Consider the following 17,885-nt stretch of genomic DNA (forward strand, 5'->3'; position numbering starts at 1 on the left):
TGTTGTGTGTGTAAAGACCGTTTCCAGCTGGCTTTGATTCCCTGATCAGTGAGTTACAATCAACTGGCCTTATATTTTGCTTTGATATATTTCTTCTTTCCCCCCCCTTTTTTTCTTTCTGTTCTGTTTTTAATCTTTTAAAACAAGACAAAGGCGAAGAATAAATGCCTCTTTTTCATCTCTAGGTTCTAGCTTCTCGGTGACGGCTTCACGTTTTCGCTTCCTGATGGGAGATTCATTCATAACTTCCCCTTTGGGAGAGCGGAAAAAAAAAGTATAAATTTGGTTTTGTTTTTGGAACGGCCAAAAGGGTTTTTTTTCTCCAAACATCATCCAAGCAAAAGCCCAAATTGGTAAGTTTTGGCATATTTAACCTATTGTCTCTTATGTATCTCTTTCTTCAGCTGTTGAAAAACATTTGCCCAGGTGTAAATGAAAGGGGGGGGGGAGCAGAATTCAAAAATAGCTCAGTAAATAGTCATAGTTCTCTTTCTGGCCCTGCAGATTTATTTATTATGAAATTTATATGCCGTCCATCTCGCCAAGTGGCGACTCTAGGCAGCTCACCGTGAGTAGAAGGAACAGAATAAAAGCTGAAAATGTTACACGGATAAGTATTAGCACTCAAATGAATTAAATGAAAATTAAATAATGAAAGTTTGCCCTTTTGTAATTATAATGGAAAATAAGAGATGAGCTCTTATTTAAGTGGAAATATTAGGAGGGGTGCATGTGTGTGTATCAGCATGCAGTACCTAATTCCTGGTTAAAAGTTGCCTGATGATGAGTGGCAAAAAAATTGATGGATAATGGATGGATGGATGGATAAGATAGCTATAATAAGATAAATGATAGATGATATAAAGAGAAAACAGAGAGACAAAAGATAGATTGATGATGAATGATAGTAGATGAGAAAGAGAAAGAGAGAGGGGGGAAAAAGAAATGGTGGAGTGGGAGGGAGGGAGGGGGGAAGAGGATAGATAGATAGATAGATAGATAGATAGATAGATAGATGATAGATAGATAGATAGATAGATAGATAGATAGATAGATAGATAGATAGATAGATAGATAGATAGATATAGATAGAGGAGAGAGGGAGGAATAAGAGATATAATAAGATATATGATATATAGAGAAAATAGAGATAGACAAAAGATAGATGATTGATGAATGATAGTAGATGAAAGAGAAAGAAAGAAAGAAGAAAAGGAAAAAGAAAAAAAGATGGAGGGGGAGGGAGAGAGATAGATAGATTTGGGCCACAATCAATAAAGGCTGCTAAAACTTACAGGAGTTTTAATGATCCAAAGTCCAGTTTTGACTCTCCAAATCTATCAATACCATCTGTACTAGTTTTCAAGGTGGGTCACAATTTGTGGGTTTGCTGTTTAAGAGTCCAGGTTACGCACAGTCACTGTTTTAGAAACAAGCTGTCTTAGTGAGAGCCCAGTCAAGACCTTCTTGGAGGCCTCCGAAGAGTTCTTACATGAAGACACATCATTTGTCCTCCCTTCCTTCCGTTTGTAGATTTCTTTAGTCACATCCGCAAAATGGTAGGAAGGACCCAAAAAATAATTAGAGAATGGAGGCCACACGTTCCTCTCGGAGCCATTAATTCAGAATTTACCTTCCAAATTATCCAGGATGGTATTGTGCTGGGGGGGTTCCCAAGCCTTTACTCACCTTTGGGCAGGAAAAAGTGTGAAAAATTATAAGGATCTTCTTTTAAAAGTTTCCAGAGATTCTAAAGTATCCAGCATTTCCCCCCACTAATCACCAGTAGACAAATAGACCCCCCCACCTCCTCATCTCCCCCCCCAAAAAAAAAAGCATTTACACGCTCATCGAAATCGGCCACGCATAATTTTCTTTTGCGGCCAGTCTCTTAACCCACCTAATCTCCCAGGCGTTCTTCTCCTCCTCCTCCTCCTCCTCCTCCTCCAAAAGCGAAGTCGGGGTGCTTGGAAGGCCAGGCAGGAAAAGTTTGATTCCAACTTCTCTCTCGTGGGTTGATGTTTTTCGTGTTTTGGACCCTTCTCTCTCCTTCTCTGGCGGGTTCTGGGTTTTCTTTTGGTTTGTGGTTTTTTTTGGTCGCCCCTTCTGTCTACTTTCTCTTTCTTGACCCCCCCCGTCCAAAACCGGGTCTGAGGCTCCTTGCTGGCTCCCCACCGTCGGCTGCTGGGCACCCTCGTTGTGTCCCCGGCGCCGCCACCGGCTTGCGCATCAATCGCGCCTTTGGTGACTGCGCGGCGCACCTCACAATCGCCGCCCGTGGCGTTCTCCCCCCCGCCCCAAGCGGAGGCGCCCCCACCTGAAAGAGGCGCTGGAGTGGGGGTGGGGGGGGAGGCGGCCAGCAGCCCTGCAGGGGCTTCTCCTCGCCGCCCCTTCCCCGGTGGCGCTTCCTTCTTCGCCCTCCGCGTCTCTGCGCGTCTCCGCGTCCTTCGCAGCCGGCCAACGCCGCAGCTGGGCAGCTGCAGCCGCCTTGCTCTTCCTCGCGGGCTCCAGCCTCTGCCTCGCCTGGCTTGCTGATGCCGCCTTGCAGCGTCTGGCCAGCCCCGGCGGCGGCGGCGGGGGAGCCAAGCGCAAGGAATCGAGGACCCGCGCGCCGGTGCGTCTTCTCCTTCTGGCCGCCTTGAGACCGCCTCTGCCGCCGGCAGTTCCCTGGCTTGGCTGGCTCGTCCCTCCGCTGCCCTTCATCCAGCCACGAGCAGCAGCCTCCTCCTCCTCCTCCTCCTCCTCCTCCAGCTCCGGGGATCTCCGGACGGCCTTGCTCTGGAAGGCTTGCGCACCAACCGCGCCACCTTCAGCTGTTTTTCCAAGGCTACTGGAGAGGGGTCCTGACGAGCAGGTCGTCTCAGGGCAGCCCCCACCTTTTGGCCACCCCCCGGCTGGGGGAGAAGAAGGGAGGCCCCCCTCTCTCTCCCTAGGGAGCAGCCCGTGCGCCTGCCTCCGGCTGCCTTGGATCCGCAGTCACCTTCCGCGCAAAGGCGGCGGCGGCGGCGCCCCGTTCTTCCCAGTCGCACGCTAGGCAGGTGCGCGCCGCAATCCAGACGCCCGGTTGCCCTTGCCCTCGCCTCTCCTTGCTTCGGGCACTTGGGGGTTCGGCTCTTTTGCGCAGGGCTTGCACCCCTCGCCAGCTTCCCTGCCCGCCACCCCTAGGCGGGCGGTGGGCAAAGAGGCGAAGGGGGTGATGGTGAAAGGCTGCACCGGCGACCAAACTTTTGCAAAAGAAAAAAACATTATCTATCTATCATCCATCCATCCATCCATCCTTCCTGCAAGGTCCTTTCCAACTCTGTTATTCTGTTCTTATCTCTCCTATCTATCTATCTATCTATCTATCTATCTATCTATCTATCTATCTATCTATCTATCTATCTATCTATCCCCAATTTAATTCTCTGATCAATTTTCTAATTCTCTCTCTCTCTCTCCTCCTCCCTCCCTCCCTCCCTCACTACTTCGGGGCCTCTCACAGTGAGCAGGTTGTTTTATCCTCCTTGGCAACTTGATAGGTGCAGTCCATCCTGAACGCCAACCTGTCACCCCCCCTCTGGGCTGAGCATCCTGACAAGGAGTCCCGAACAGAAGGGCGACCAACCTCCCTCCCTCCCTCCCCCCCATCTTCAAACTGCAGCACTTTTGAAAGCACAAGTTTGAGGAATGCTGGGTATTATAGTTTTAATTCCGCTTTTGTATTCCCTCCATCTCCCTTGTAGAATATATCTTGTTGTATTTTGTGTTGTGTTGTTGTTGTTGTTTTGCCTCCAAGTTGTGACTGCGGATGTGTGCAAATGTGTGCAATCCGAGGAGGCGCCTGGCTGAGTGGTGCCGGTGTGGGATTAAGAGGCGGCTGGGTCCTAGTGCCCCTCGGTTGGCTGCATGACCTTGGCCCAATTCCACCGCTTGATGCACTGTTGGCAGCAAGCAAGGCAAGCTAAAAGGATGGCATTTTTTCTCCCTCACGATTCAGAGTGAGCTGGAATGGCAACTTAAGGTCTCCTGGATCTTGGTGATAAGCTGGTGTGGGGCACAGAAGCCAGAATGGAATGTGGTGGTTGAGATAAAACTCAACAAGGAGAGGGGGGGGGGGCGAGGGAGAAGGGGAGAGGGAGGGAGAGAGGAGAGAGACTTGGTCCCAGGAGGAGAGCTGTGAGTCTGCCTCTGTCAGTGCAGGTGTTGTTACAGAGCATTCCCCAAACCCAAAAGGACAAGTGATCAGCCTCTTCTCCAAAGCACCTGAAGTGGAACGGAAGTTGCCTCCAGAAGTTGTGGGTGCTCCATCACTGGAAGTTTTAAAGAAAAAGACTGGGCCACCATATGTCTGAAATGGCATAGGTACTCCTGCTTGAGATGTGGGTTGGACCAGAAGACCTCCAAGGTCCTTTCCAACTCTATTACTCTATGTTCCCTCTGCACATACAAATGCAGCATGCGCTGTGGTGCGCATCCATCCTTCCCTAGTTGGGCTTATGCCAGGTGGTTTTGCTTTCCAGTCAGAATTACAGAATTGCAGAATTGGAAGGGACCTTGGAGGATATCTGAGAGACCGTCTCCTGCTACACACCTCCCAACGTCCGATTAGAACCCACAGGCTTGGCCTCCTCCGGGTGCCGTCAACCGGACGATGCCGGCTGGCGACCACTCGGGGGAGAGCCTTCTCTGTAGCTGCCCCGGCTCTGTGGAACGAGTTACCAGCAGAGATCCGGACCCTCCCCACTCTCGTGGCCTTCCAAAAAGTCACCAAACCTGGCTGTTCCGACAGGCCTGGGGTTGCTGATTTTAAATCAGGTCCAAACCCCCAGCCAAGCCAAATGTATGTTGTGTTTTTTTAAACTGTTTTTGTTCTTTCCCCCTATGTGTTATTTCATTTCACTTCGTATTTGTAAGCCGCCCGGAGTCCTTTGGGATTGGGCGGCATATAAACTCATTAAATTGCGAATTGCGAACCCTCTGCTCCAGCAGGAGAGCCTGTCCCATTTAATGCAAATGGCTGCCTTGGTCTCTTCTTAAAAACCTCCATTGATGGTGAACCCACAACTTCTGGAGCCAAGGAGTTCCACTGGTTAATTGTTCTCACTGTCCGGAAGATTCTGCTAAGTTCTAGGCTGCTTCTCTCATTGGTTAGTTTCCAAATGCAGCAAAGGAACTTAGCTTGTGCGAATGCAGTCACTATGTTTGGATTATTCCACTCTCTTTATCCATCCATCCATCCATCTATCTATCACCATCATCCATCCATCCATCCACCCATTCTCGTGAGTGTGTGTGTGTGTGTGTGTCTGTCTGTCTGTCTGTCTGTCTGTCTCTCTCTCTATCTATCTATCTATCTATCTATCTATCTATCTATCTATCTATCTATCATCTATCTATCTATATCTCTATTTTAATGCATAGGCTGCTTTAACACTCTAAACCCATAGAAAGATTGTTGTAAAACAGGAAGAAGAACACAGCACAACAGGATTTCCACATATCCTACACCCTGCTCCTGCATATCACACATCTTTGATTTCCCCCCTACATTCCCCAAAGGACATTTTGCAGATTTTCTAAAAGCCTAAAGGGGGATAGAAAAGATTCACATCTTCCTGTGATGTATGTTGAAAATGATTTAAGCCTCTACGGCCAACCTTTGAAACAGTTTGTTCTTCCAAACGCACAGAATTGTATTTTACGTTTTTGTAATACATCAGCCTAGAGATTGCAGCTGTAATCCAAAATACTGAATTATCATCTGGTTTCTTACATTCCCCCCCCCTCCCACCCACCCACCCACCCCTTTTGTTCTCCAACTCCTACCGACTAACTTGGTTTCAGGCGGCTGAAAGGAAAACTGGTTGGGGGATTCTCGACCGCCTGGAATTTTGTATACTGGGAAATATCCAAGGTGCGAAAATAGACTTGGGCCAAGAGATCAGATTGCGGGACCAAAATAGACCTGGGCCGCAGCCGTGACAGCCTGTCTCCTCCACTTTGGAAATCTGAACTGAGAAGAGCGACAGCCAGACAAACCCAGTTTGCGGCCGTCTCTATGTAGAAACGACGAGGAACAAACCACTCTAGAAGAGGCGCACGTTACATCTTCCCTGATAAGACCCTTCCTGTTTCGGAGCCTTGCAGAATTACCTATTATGGGTGACAGGGTAGCGGAATGAGCTTTGTTGCCCCCACCCCCCACTCCCAAGCAAGAAAAAAAAAAGGACACTAAAGTCTCACTCTTGGGTTTTTCCCTCGGGGGAATATCTCGGCTGGACTACTGCCACGAGCTTTCTCTGGGGCTGCCCTTGGAGATGGTTTGGAAATGTCAACTAGGAGGCCTCTGAGTAGTTGGGCCTCTGAGTAAATGTTCAGCAGGCTGTAAATCTCCCAGTTCCTCCACTTTTTTTTTTTTTTTTTTACTATCCATCGTCTTCTGCTTAAGACTCTTCATTTAGTCACTGTGAGAAGTTACGGTGGGCCTGGAAAGAAAGGGACTTGAACCGTCACCAAACGGACGGTTGTTAAGTCGAGGACCACCTGCCTATGGCTAGTGCGGGTGTGGTTGTTTCTTTGAAAAGTTTTTTGTGGGGAGGGGAGGAGGGAGCAGCGAAAATCTTAAGCCTAAAGCCGTCCTAACATTAAAATCCAAGGTCCCTCCCAACTCCTGTTCTACATTCTGTTCTATATTCCACATTCTATTCTATTCTCTCACGGCTTCCCACAATACCTAAAGATCCAAACAGTTTTGAGCACAGAGGTTCATCCTGGAATTGTGTTTCTCTCCCTCTCTCCCTCTCCCTCTCTCTCCCTCTCTCTCTCCCCCTCCCCCTCTCTCCCCCTCCCTCTCCCCCCTCTCCCTCTCTCCCCATCCCTCTCTCTCTCCCCCTCTCTCCCCCTCCCTCTCCCCCCTCTCCCTCTCTCCCCATCCCTCTCTCTCTCCCTCTCTCCCTCTCCCTCTCTCTCTCCCTCTCTCTCTCCCTCCCCTTGAGTGTCAGGAAAAAATCCAGGGTAGGGGGCATTTGATGTGCAGGATGAAAAATCAACAGGCAAGTCCATAAAGGAAAACCTCTCATCTGTATCCATCCACCAGCCTACTGAAAAAGGGCTTTTCCTGGGTTGAGGCAAAGCACCAGACCACGAAGCCAATCCAGCAGATTTGGGTTTTCACAGTGCAAACTCAAAATGGAACAAAAGAAAACAAAACACTTTTGCAATATTTGAAAAAATTGTGCAGATGCGGTTTCTCAGCATTGAGCTGAGCTGGTGAATTAGATGTGTAAACATACTCCAAATGGGTCAACAGTTCATAACTGCACCTTGAAATCATAATGCTGTGTGGCAGAGTCCTTTTTTCCTTCCCTCCTTCCTTCCTCCATCCCTCCCTGCCCCCTTTCTTCCTTCTTTCCACTTTTTCTCCCTTCTTTTCCTTCCTTCCTCTTTTCCTTCTTCCATTCCCCCCTTTTCTTCCTTCCCTCTGCTTTTCCTTCTTTCATTCCTCCCTCCCTTCTTCCCCCTCTTTTTTTCCTTCCTTCCTTCCTTCCTTCCTTCCTTCCTTCCTTCCTTCCTTCCCCCATCTCTTTCTCTCTCCATTTTTTTCCCTTTCTTTACTGACAAAACTGCTTTCTGGCAGCAAAAAGCAGCAGATGAGATTCCCCCCCCCCCATCAACCCTCTCCCCTTTCCATTCATATTTAATTTAAAAGCTGCAATGGAAAGGACTCCAAAACAAACAACAACAACAACAATGAAGAGGGGGGGGGGATATAATAAACAGCTGCAAAACCCTCTCTTCCCTTCTCCGGCCCTTCATCAGCTTGCTGGCAGCTGAGAAAAGAATTCCCCTCGCTGCCTCCCCCAGGCAGTTGCTTTCCAAACCCACCCACCCACCAGACTCCAGAACCCATTATTCCAGCCCTGTCAGCCAGGGAGAATGGGATCTGCAGTCCCTGGAGCCCAAGGGAGTTTCAAAGGGGGCGGAGTGGCATCTGCATCCTTTTTTTATCATCCCTTTATCCCGGAGAAGAAACAGCCAAAAAGTGGGAAGCCAGCAACCTAAAAGCAACCAAACCTTTGTGCTGATTGTCCGCCCTCCCCCTACTCCTACCCATTGGATGCCCAGGCCTTTCTCAGGTGCCAGAGTGGTTAATTAAGCTGTCAATTATTCCCTACTCCGCCTCCTCCCTCCCTCCCCCTCCCCCTCTTTTTCCAAGCTTGGTGGGCTTGGAGAGCCAATGTTTATGGCCATCGCTGGGTTTCCCCCTCCAGCAGGGCGTCTATATTTAGAGTTTAGGGCAGCTTCCCAACCTCATGACTTTTGAGGAGGGGGATGCTAAGGCTACCCCGGGCTTAAGTGGCAGAGAAGCAAGGGAGGGAGGGGGGGCTTGTTCTGCCGTCCACCTTCCCTTCCACAGCTGAATTTTTCCTCCCCCCCCCCCCCACTTTAACAGACAACGTGCCACCATGCCAGCCGTTTCCAACCGAGCCAGGTTGGCCCGGGAGCGGAACAACGTCTTGAACCGGACCGAATTCCTCTCCCTCAGCCATCCCTTGAAAAGTGCCCAGGAGCCTCGGAGTCTGCCCCGGAGGTCAAACAGCCAGGGGGGCCCTGCCCCGTCCCAAAGCGAGGGGTCGAAGGAGCAGCGCCCATCTCAGCAGCTGCCGGAGGAAGACTGCATGCAGCTGAACCCCACTTTCAAAGGCATCGCTTACAATTCCTTGCTGGCCATCGACATCTCCCTCTCCAAGCGGCTGGGGGTCTGTGCCAGCAACTCAGCGGCCTGGGGCAATGCCCGCTCCATGGTCAACCTCATTGGCATCACCGGGCACGGTATTCCTTGGATCGGAGGCACCCTCATCTGCTTGGTCAAGAGCAGCACCTTGGCTGGCCAGGAAGTTCTCCTCAATCTCCTTTTAGGTAAGTCCCTTGAGCTCCTCTTTCCTGGACCTTCCCTCCCTTCTCTCCTCCGAGCATCCACAGGAAATCCTCCCCGTTTTCCTATTTGTCCCAATCAATTAATCGTATACAGTGAAATCCCATCATTCTTGTTGTTTTCTCCATTCTGTTCAATTCTATTGGATGGAATTCCGCGATTCTCACGGTTCTCCCGTTTATCCTACTCCATCCTACAGGACGGTGATGGCGAACCTTTTCAGCACCAAGTGCCCAAACCGGAAGGTGCCCCCCAATGTGCCCGCACTGGAGTGCTGGAAATCCAAAGACCAGCTGCCCAGTGTGCTTATTTTTGGGGTGATTTTGGGCCGTTTTCAGGCCATTTTGGGGCTGTTTCTCAGGCAGTTTTGGGGCCATTTTTAGGCCATTTTGGGCAAAAAACGCCCCCCAAACCAGCCTGAAAACGGCCTGAAAAAGGACCCTGGAAAACGGCCATTTTTGGGGCCGTTTTCAGGCTGTGAAGGCCAGCTGGCTGGTGCGTATGAAGAGCAGCTGGCGACGGCACCGGTGCCCACAGAGTGTGCTCTGCGTGCCACCTCTGGCACATGTGTCATAGGTCCGCCATGACAGCTATAGGACGAAATTCCATAATCTTGTGGTTTTCCTATTTATCCTGCACAACTAACACCATGAAATGAGTTTTGATCATCTCGTTTTCCTGTTTCTCCTACACATTGAAATCCTATACAATGAGATTCCGATAAGTCTTGTTGTTGTCCTCCCTGTTTTCCTATTTTCTTACCCCTTCATCTTCCTCATCTTCACCCCTGGCTGCGTTGTTATTTTCAAACTCAATCCATATTTCTGTGAAATGGGTACAGTACTAATCAAACTGAAACCTTGAGAATAGCGGCAGAAATCCCTGGTAAAGCTAGAAGCAAGCAAAAAATTCACATTGTAGTTCAATCCTGCTAGAATTCGGCAAATTCTCAGAGAACACTATTTGATGTTTCTGGAACTAACTGACATTTATCTCTCACAATCCTGTGTCTCCCAAATAAATTCAGCGTAGGGTCTCATTAGCAAGTTGGCCCGGCTGTCAAGGATTGAGGTAAACTTCTAAACCAGATGGGGAAACATTGGTTTCACGGCCACAGGATGCTGAAAATTCATTTTGTTTAAGGAAAAGTTGGTTTTTGATTGGGATAAGTCTGTCAAGCCTCCGTTTTCAAGGGTAGGATACCAGGAAATTTATTTCTTAAAGAAATTTATCTCCAAACAAAAACAGTCTCCTGGTGATTGGCCCAAAATCTCCCAGCTGTTTTTCATGCTGAACACAGGACTAGAACTCACCATCTCCTGGTGATAGGCCCAAAACCATCCAGTTGGCTTCCATGCCTAAGACAGGACTAGAACTCACCGTCTCCTGGTTTCTAGCCTGGTGCCTTAACCCCTAGGCCAAACTGCCTCTCCATTATCTTCCAAGTGTCCATATTTTCTCCTTTACGGACTCGAGGATGAAGAAATGGAGGATGTTTTGTGAGGGAAGGGTTTTGAAAACACCAAGGGGGGAAAGAAAGCAATCTGTTCTGGTGACTTGCCTCTCTAATCTAAACCGACACACGGTCAGGACGATGGGGAAGAGGGGGAGAAAAAGCAAAGCATATTCAAGATGCTTTCCAAAGACAATCCAAGGCCTCGGAAGACGTGGAGAGGGATTTTTGTTGCAAGATCGGAGGTCAGGTTGCTCAAAAAATAAATATTCTTCCATAGCCGAGTGACCACACCTATGAATATTTCAGGACGCAGCCTGCTCCAGCAACGAAGCAGATATATAGGGGGGTGTGTGTGTGTGTATGTGTCTGTGTTTGAGCAATGTGTAAGAGGGCCTTTGGCTCACCCTTCCTATCTTAAAAAAAAAAAAAAAAAAGATAAGAGAGAGATTCGTGAAGGTTAGAGGTTGCAACAGTTTTTGCATGAGGCAAATGAAGTCTTTCTAACTGCACACAATGTTTAAGTCGAGAATTTCCCCAACCAGATCTGCGATGTGGTATACCTCTGGCTTTACACGAGCAGAGCATTTCCTGTTTTGCAAAGAATTCTGCTTCGGTCCCATTTGTATTTATAATAACCTTCTGAGAAAAAGAAGGGGGGGGGGAAACACATCCATTGAAGGCTGTTTTATATATATATATATATATATATATATATATATATATATATATATGATAAGTGCCACAAGATTATCTCTGCAGAAAGATGGAACGATTTGGCAAAACCTACGATGAGAGACAAGAAAACTTGTTGAAACTGCTAAACGGACTGGCCCGATTACTGAAACAGCATGTCCACATTTACCAATGAGTAGCCGATAGCTGATAACTCTGTGTGTGTGTGTGTGTGTGTGTGTGTGTGTGTGTGTGTGTGTGTGTGTGTTCCAGCATAACTCTGGAACGCCTCAAGAAATTTCAACTAAACTTGGTACACAGATGACTTACTCTATGGAAACAAATACTGTGGGGTTAAGGCATCACTAAAACACCTCGGGGGGGGGGTGTTCTATTAAGATACAGCCTGTTGTGGCTCAAAATGGCTTCTATTGTACAGCACAGTGGAGTGGCCATGGTAACAGCTTCACAGTACTCCACAAGGGGGCTCCCTCTGGTAACGGGGGAAATCCAATATTAGAAATTATGTTTGGTCTGGAGATTTCCCCCCTATAAATAAATACCTGGGCAACGCTGGGTTATCAGCTAGTAATAAATAAGGAAGCAAACAAACCAATTTGTGAATTTCTCCAGAGTTAGGTTTGGGCTCCCCCCTTATTCGAGGTGTTCTCTCTCAAATATGATGCAAAGGGAACCATACCGTGAATCCCGAGGAGGCTATTTTGGGTTCCCAGTAATTTCCAAATTGGATTTGAGCTGAGAATGCTCTGCGGGAAACCAACTTATTTGCAACCTGACCTTTTCTTGGCACATGCTTGTCTGGATGAATCTGGGCAGAAGCCACACTAAAGTATCTAGTTCAGAGATAGAAATTGTGTATCCCCCACCCCCCTCCAAGGACATGGCCCGTAGGAGGAAGGGCCAGCTTGTGCCGGAATCCACAATTCCAGTTCTGCATAAGACAGGTTGAATGTCTTCGCTTTGATTTACCCAGAATAATGTTTTCTGGAGAGTCTGCTCTTAAATCACCTTTCTTCTTCTATCACTTTGCCTCCCTGAATCCCAAAATTTTAGTCATTTTTTTTTTTTTTGTGACAATATGGTCTTGTGTTTAAGGCACCAGACTAGAAACTAGGAAATTTTGAGTTCTAGTCCCGCCTTAGGCATGAAAGCCAGCTGCGTGACTTTGAGCCAATCACCAGGAGACAGTGAATTCTAGTCATGTCTTATATGTGAACACTGGCTGGGTGACTTGGAGCCAATCTCCTCATTGCAGTAGGATGTTGCATTTATGTAATTAAAAAAAAAATATATTTATTAAATTGTTTATAATTATTAACGTTGTGTTCATGCCCCTTTTCTCTCTCCCCTTCCATCCCCTTCCTTCCTTCCTTCCTTCCTTCCTTCCTTCCTTCCTTCCTTCCTTCCTTCCTTCCTTCCTTCCTTCCTTCCTTTCTCTCCCATCCCCTAGCTCTGCTCATGGACATCATCATTGTGGCCGGGTTACAGAAAATGGCAAAGCGTAAAGGCCCTTATGATGTCAGCCCGGGCATTTTGGACTATCTGACGATGGATATCTATGCCTTCCCTGCTGGTCACGCCAGCCGGGCTGCTATGGTCTCCAAGTTCTTCCTCAATCACCTGGTTCTAGCAGTCCCTCTCCGTATTCTTCTTATCCTTTGGGCTTCCTTAGTGGGACTCTCCCGAATCATGGTGGGACGCCACCATGTCACTGACGTCCTCTCTGGGTTTTTCTTCGGTTACATCCAGTTCCGAATGGTGGAGATTCTCTGGATGTCCTCCAACACGTGCCAGATGTTGATTTCTATGTGGTGAATTGTAGTGATGTCCTCATCAGCTTCCTTTCATTTTCTATTTGAGGACATAGACAAGGCAAAGGACCTCTCCTAAAGGGACACGTTTTGCAAAAGAACCATGGAGTTTGTTCTTCTAAGAATTCTCCTAGAAGTTCTGCAAAGCTCTTCATAGAAGTTTGTTTTCTAAGTGATGGATCTGAACCTCACGAAGCTGAAGAGACGGTTCAGTCTCACATAGCAACCTCATCTGGGAATCGTTGAGATTGATTTTTGATTGATTGATATTTGGCTGCATCCCCCCCCCCCAATGATTCCAACCAGAAAGCAAGGATCAAGGATAACGTTGCTTTCTCTTGCTATCTGGCTGTTGAGGCATCTGGTAGCCCTTGCTTTTTAATCTGGAGATAACCATAGAATTTAACGGAATTGAGGAATACAGGATGAGTTTCCTTCCCCAAGTTGAGGTGTCCACCAGTTGTGCTGAGAGTCTCGTTCTTGGACATCCCAGCTTCTCTGCCTACTTTCCCAACTTGGACATCATCCAGATGCATGAAAATCAGTTTCCAGAATTCCCTAGTCAGTATAGTCATTTGCTAAGAATTGTAGGAGGTGAAGTGCAACTGTGTGGACTTCAGTTTCCAGAATTCTCTAGTCAGAATGAGAGAATTATGGGAGAGGAAGGATATCTACAACAAGGGTTGACTTCAGCTCCCAGAATTCCCCACCAGCATCTGGTCAACACTGAGAATTTTGGGAACTCAAGGGGCCCCATAAAGGTGGGTTTCAGCATCCAGGTGGTGAATTCTGGAAGTTGAAATTAATGCATTTGGACAATGTACCATGGGAAAAACTACACCATGCCTTATAAATTATTTATAATGACACAAGAGCATTCTGTACCACTTAGACATTTTTCCTTGTTTTATTGCCAATTTCTTAGCCAAGCAAACTTCAGGAGCCATTAAGCGACCCGGGATAAGGTGGTGGACTAAGGTGGAAATCGTATTCTGGTTCAAAGCATCATTAGCTGTCAAGTTTACAACTCAGTAGCCACATTCACAAACAATGGATCCTCCAATGTAAACCTTGATTTGCGAAAGAAAGTGTCTAGATTCACCTATTGGGCAGAAATCAAACGCACTAACGTATGATTTACAGCAATGCTTCCCAATCTTGGCAACTTCAAGGTGGACTTCAGCTCCCAGAATTCTCCCAGATGACTGAGGAACTCTGGGAGATGAAGATCATCTTCCTGGTCATTGGCAAGGTTGAAGGACCTTGATTTAGATAGAAGTCATGAGCTCAGGGTACAAAGTTGATCTCCCACGTTGTGCTTAAAGGTGTTTTTTTTTTTTTTTTTTTGCACCATTGGTGGTCAGGTTCATGGTAAGCCATGAACCAGAACAACAAGGGCTGAGGTGGCACAATCGAAGCCAAGTTAAGTCTTGAAGGGGGTGAAATTGTCAGCTCAACTTTACCATCAGAGAATGAGTCAAATGAATAAGCTGTGGTTTACGTGGTAACATTGGTTGAGAAGGAGCCTTGACATAGGATTCATTTAAGTAAATGAATGTTTTTCTAGTTCATGCAGGACACAATTTATCCAAATGTGGCCTCTCCACTTTGCTTACTCAAACCATAGTTTAGTGCTACAGGGGAAGCCAACTACCCCCAACCTCACGGATAAAGTGTGAGGCTAAAATGGGGGTGAACAAAACGACTTGATTTTTTAAGAAAGTCAATTAGACCAATGAAAGGACAACTTAGAGGTAAATAGGGCTATTTTCCCCATCCACTACATTGGATGATGATTTAGTTTAGTTTACCTTATTGTCATTGCACCACAAAATTAAATGCTGTCTTCAGTGTACATTGCAATTATAAAAATAAAAACACAAACATACACCCTTTACATTCTATATAATTGAAATTGAAAACCCGATATTGCACTATACTGTAGAATTCAGTATGGTTCCTGCCCTGGGATAGGAGCTGTTTTTAGCCTATTTGGCCTTGTTTTTATTATCCTGTACCGTCTGCCAGATGGTAATGGTTCAAAAAAACAAAGGTTGCCCAGGATGGGTTGGATCTTTGAGAATGTTTTGAACTTCCTTAAGGCAGCGGGAGCCATCAAGCTCTTCCAAGGAAGGGAGGGGGGCAACCCATGATCCTCTGGGCGATGACATTGACCCTCTGGGGCGCTCTCCTATCTGCCCCTGTGCAGTTGGCAAACCAGACACGAGGGCAGTTAGTTAGAATACTCTCTCTGGTGCGGCGCTTGAAGGACAACAGCAGTTTTCCATTCAGTTGTTGTTGATCTAGAAGATGAGGGATCTTCTCATGATCTTTGGGAGTCTTTATCACTTGCTGGGGCTGGAATTTAACTTGTAATCAAAGGTCTGATAAGTTTGGCCTTATTCGTTCTTTCCGATATTCAGTCAAAGAGCTTCGATGGAGAATGATGAATGCTTTGGAGGTGACCACTAGCAACTGATCTGACTTGTTGGTGCTCTTTACAAGATTGAAGCCTCGCAGAGAGGCAAAACAAAAACAAAAACAAAACAAACAAACAAGCAGTGGGTCCACACAATTCTGCCTACAAAAGGGAAACATTTTGCTTCCGTCTCCATAGCAACCATTGCAGACGGAAGGATGACTCTCTGTTATAATTCTTTTATCCTCAGAGCTGATGAGTTTCAAAGATCCATCTAAGAGCATCTGAATTTCCTGTAGTCGCTGGTTTTGGGAGAGGGGGGAGAATATTCTGAGCAAATTGAATGAAGGTAATGTAATTGATTTGAATTGCCTTGGGGATTGTATTGCCTCTGCCTAGCCCTCCAGCCAATTAACTGGGAGGGCCCTAAGCTTTCCACATTAAATGTGAACTGGTTATGCTGGTTTATGATCTTAATAAAGCTTTGAGTTGAGTTGACTTTTTGATTTGATTTGAGATTTGACTTGAGTTTTGATTTGAGTTTTGATTTTGAACATTAACTGCTGAAACACACTAAGTTTTCATTAGCCAAATATGTTGGCTAACAATGGGAAGATTACGGTTCCAAAATTTGGAAAAGCTGGCATCTCAAGCAATTGAGGGCAGGGTAAGAAGCAAGAGGTGGAAGCTTGATAAAGAGAGACCCAACTTCGAATTAAGGAAATATTTTCTGTTGGTGAGAATGATTAATGGAGAAACTTGCCTCCTATAGTTGTGGGCGCTCCATCATTGGAGGCTTTCAAGGAAAAAAAATAATGGAGAACTGTTTGTCCGGAATGGTATAAGGTCTCCTTAAGGTTGGATTAGAAGACTTCCAAAATCCCTTCCATGATTCCATGATTCCACAAACTCTAGATCAATGGTTCCCAACATGGGGCCCACAACCCACAGGAGGGCAATCTGATTTTTAATGGGGGAAATTTGAACCTTGCTTAAACCAAGTTAATGGCCTTTTACGTTTCCTCCGCATGAGTAGAGTTCACTTTTTGAGTAAAGTAAGAATTATATGTCACAGGGAGGGGAGGCATCAGGATTTTAAAGATGCTTTGGAGGGGCATGGCCAAAATAAGTTCGGGAACCACTGCTCTAGATGATTTTAATCTGTTTTCTTAATATATTTATGCATGAAGGTCCACTTGATATATTTTTTTTGCAAACTTTTGAAGTCTTGCGTGCTCAGCAAAACATGGGGTTTGTAAATCTGGCCCTTTCCGTAAGATATTTCACAAATTTATATTCTAACAAGCATCTAAAAAGCAAAAGTATCTTTTAAGATGAAGCCAAGGATGGGCAATATGATCTTTTAGATGTTGCTGAAATTCTTTGGACAGGAAAGATGACTAAGAAGTGAGTATTGGAGCCCCTAACACCAGACATGTTACTAGAAGGCAAAATCACAAAACTCTGACTCACTTACCTTGGCCATGCCATGCGTGGGAATTCACTGGAGAAAGCAATTATGTTGGGAAGAGTTAACGGTAAAAGGAAAGAACACTGTTGCAGACATTTCACTTCTCATCACAGATAAACCTCCAAGTGGTCTCAAAGACCCAAGGATGCAAATGACCAGCTGTCTGCAAGGAATATAAATCCTTCCATTCCCAAATATCCGGTCACAATCCCAGAAGCTTCTTGGATGAGAAGTGAAGTGTCTTTGGAGAAGAACCAGAAAGTCCAGTTGTCTCTTGAAAAAGCATCTTTGGGACAACCCAACTCGGAACTAAAAATAAACTTTCTGACCGTGAGAACAATCAATCAGTGAAACAGAAGTTGCCTTCTGAAGTTGTGGGAGCTCCATCACTGGAGGTTTTCAAGAAGACCAGACAGCCATTTGTCTGAAATGGGATAGGGTCTCCTGCCTGAGCAGGGGGTTGGGGTTGAAGACCTCAAAGGTCCCTCCAACTCTGTTGTTCTGTTATCTTCTGTTATCTGACACCATCAAATCTGACACCAGCCAGCCCATAGAGCAACTAAAGACACAGTGTAAGAGCAGAACATATGGAGAGACAAGGCAAAAAGAATTGCTAAAAGTTGGACACAACTGAATGGATAACATCATCATCATTGTCACATTAACATTATCATCAGTGAAATAGGACTCCCCAAACTCTGGGAATTTTAGTCCATTGGCGTTTGAGAAGTTTCCCAACCGTGAGCCCTAAGCAAGAATTTAATCCTAGTTTTTTGAAAACAAGGCAAGATCAACTCAATGTCCAAGGGAGTAGCACCTTGGACAGCGGCTGACCAGTTGAAGCTGGGAATTCTGACTATAGGATTCCATGTTGCTTCGGCAACAGGCTCCCGGCTGAAATCAAAATCTAATCGACGCCGTTCTTTACTTCTTCCTAATGCATTCTCATTCAATGCGTTTGCGCATGGTTGGGTTTTAATGCTTTAATTAGCACTTTATGCGTCTTCTTCCTATCCAGCAATGATGACAACATCCCCTGCATAATTTCATTTAAAACAACCAGCATTCCATTCAAAGACCTGGGGGAAAGTCCTTGGTCTTCCTCTCAAAGGAACCCC

General features: G+C 46.3%; 1 protein-coding gene across 1 annotated transcript; it reads left to right on the forward strand.

Moving 5' to 3' along the window:
- The first annotated feature begins 246 nt into the window (after nucleotides 1-246).
- On the forward strand, nucleotides 247-14,739 carry PLPP7 (phospholipid phosphatase 7 (inactive)). Its single transcript, XM_032233695.1, has 3 exons — nucleotides 247-353; nucleotides 8,435-8,901; nucleotides 12,517-14,739. The coding sequence occupies exons 2-3, from the start codon at nucleotides 8,448-8,450 to the stop codon at nucleotides 12,879-12,881; spliced, it is 819 nt and encodes a 272-aa protein (XP_032089586.1). The 5' UTR covers nucleotides 247-353; nucleotides 8,435-8,447; the 3' UTR covers nucleotides 12,882-14,739.
- The last annotated feature ends 3,146 nt before the right edge of the window (nucleotides 14,740-17,885 follow it).

This window comes from Thamnophis elegans, chromosome 16 (genome assembly GCF_009769535.1).
Source record: "Thamnophis elegans isolate rThaEle1 chromosome 16, rThaEle1.pri, whole genome shotgun sequence".
NCBI classification, from domain to species: Eukaryota; Metazoa; Chordata; class Lepidosauria; order Squamata; family Colubridae; genus Thamnophis; species Thamnophis elegans.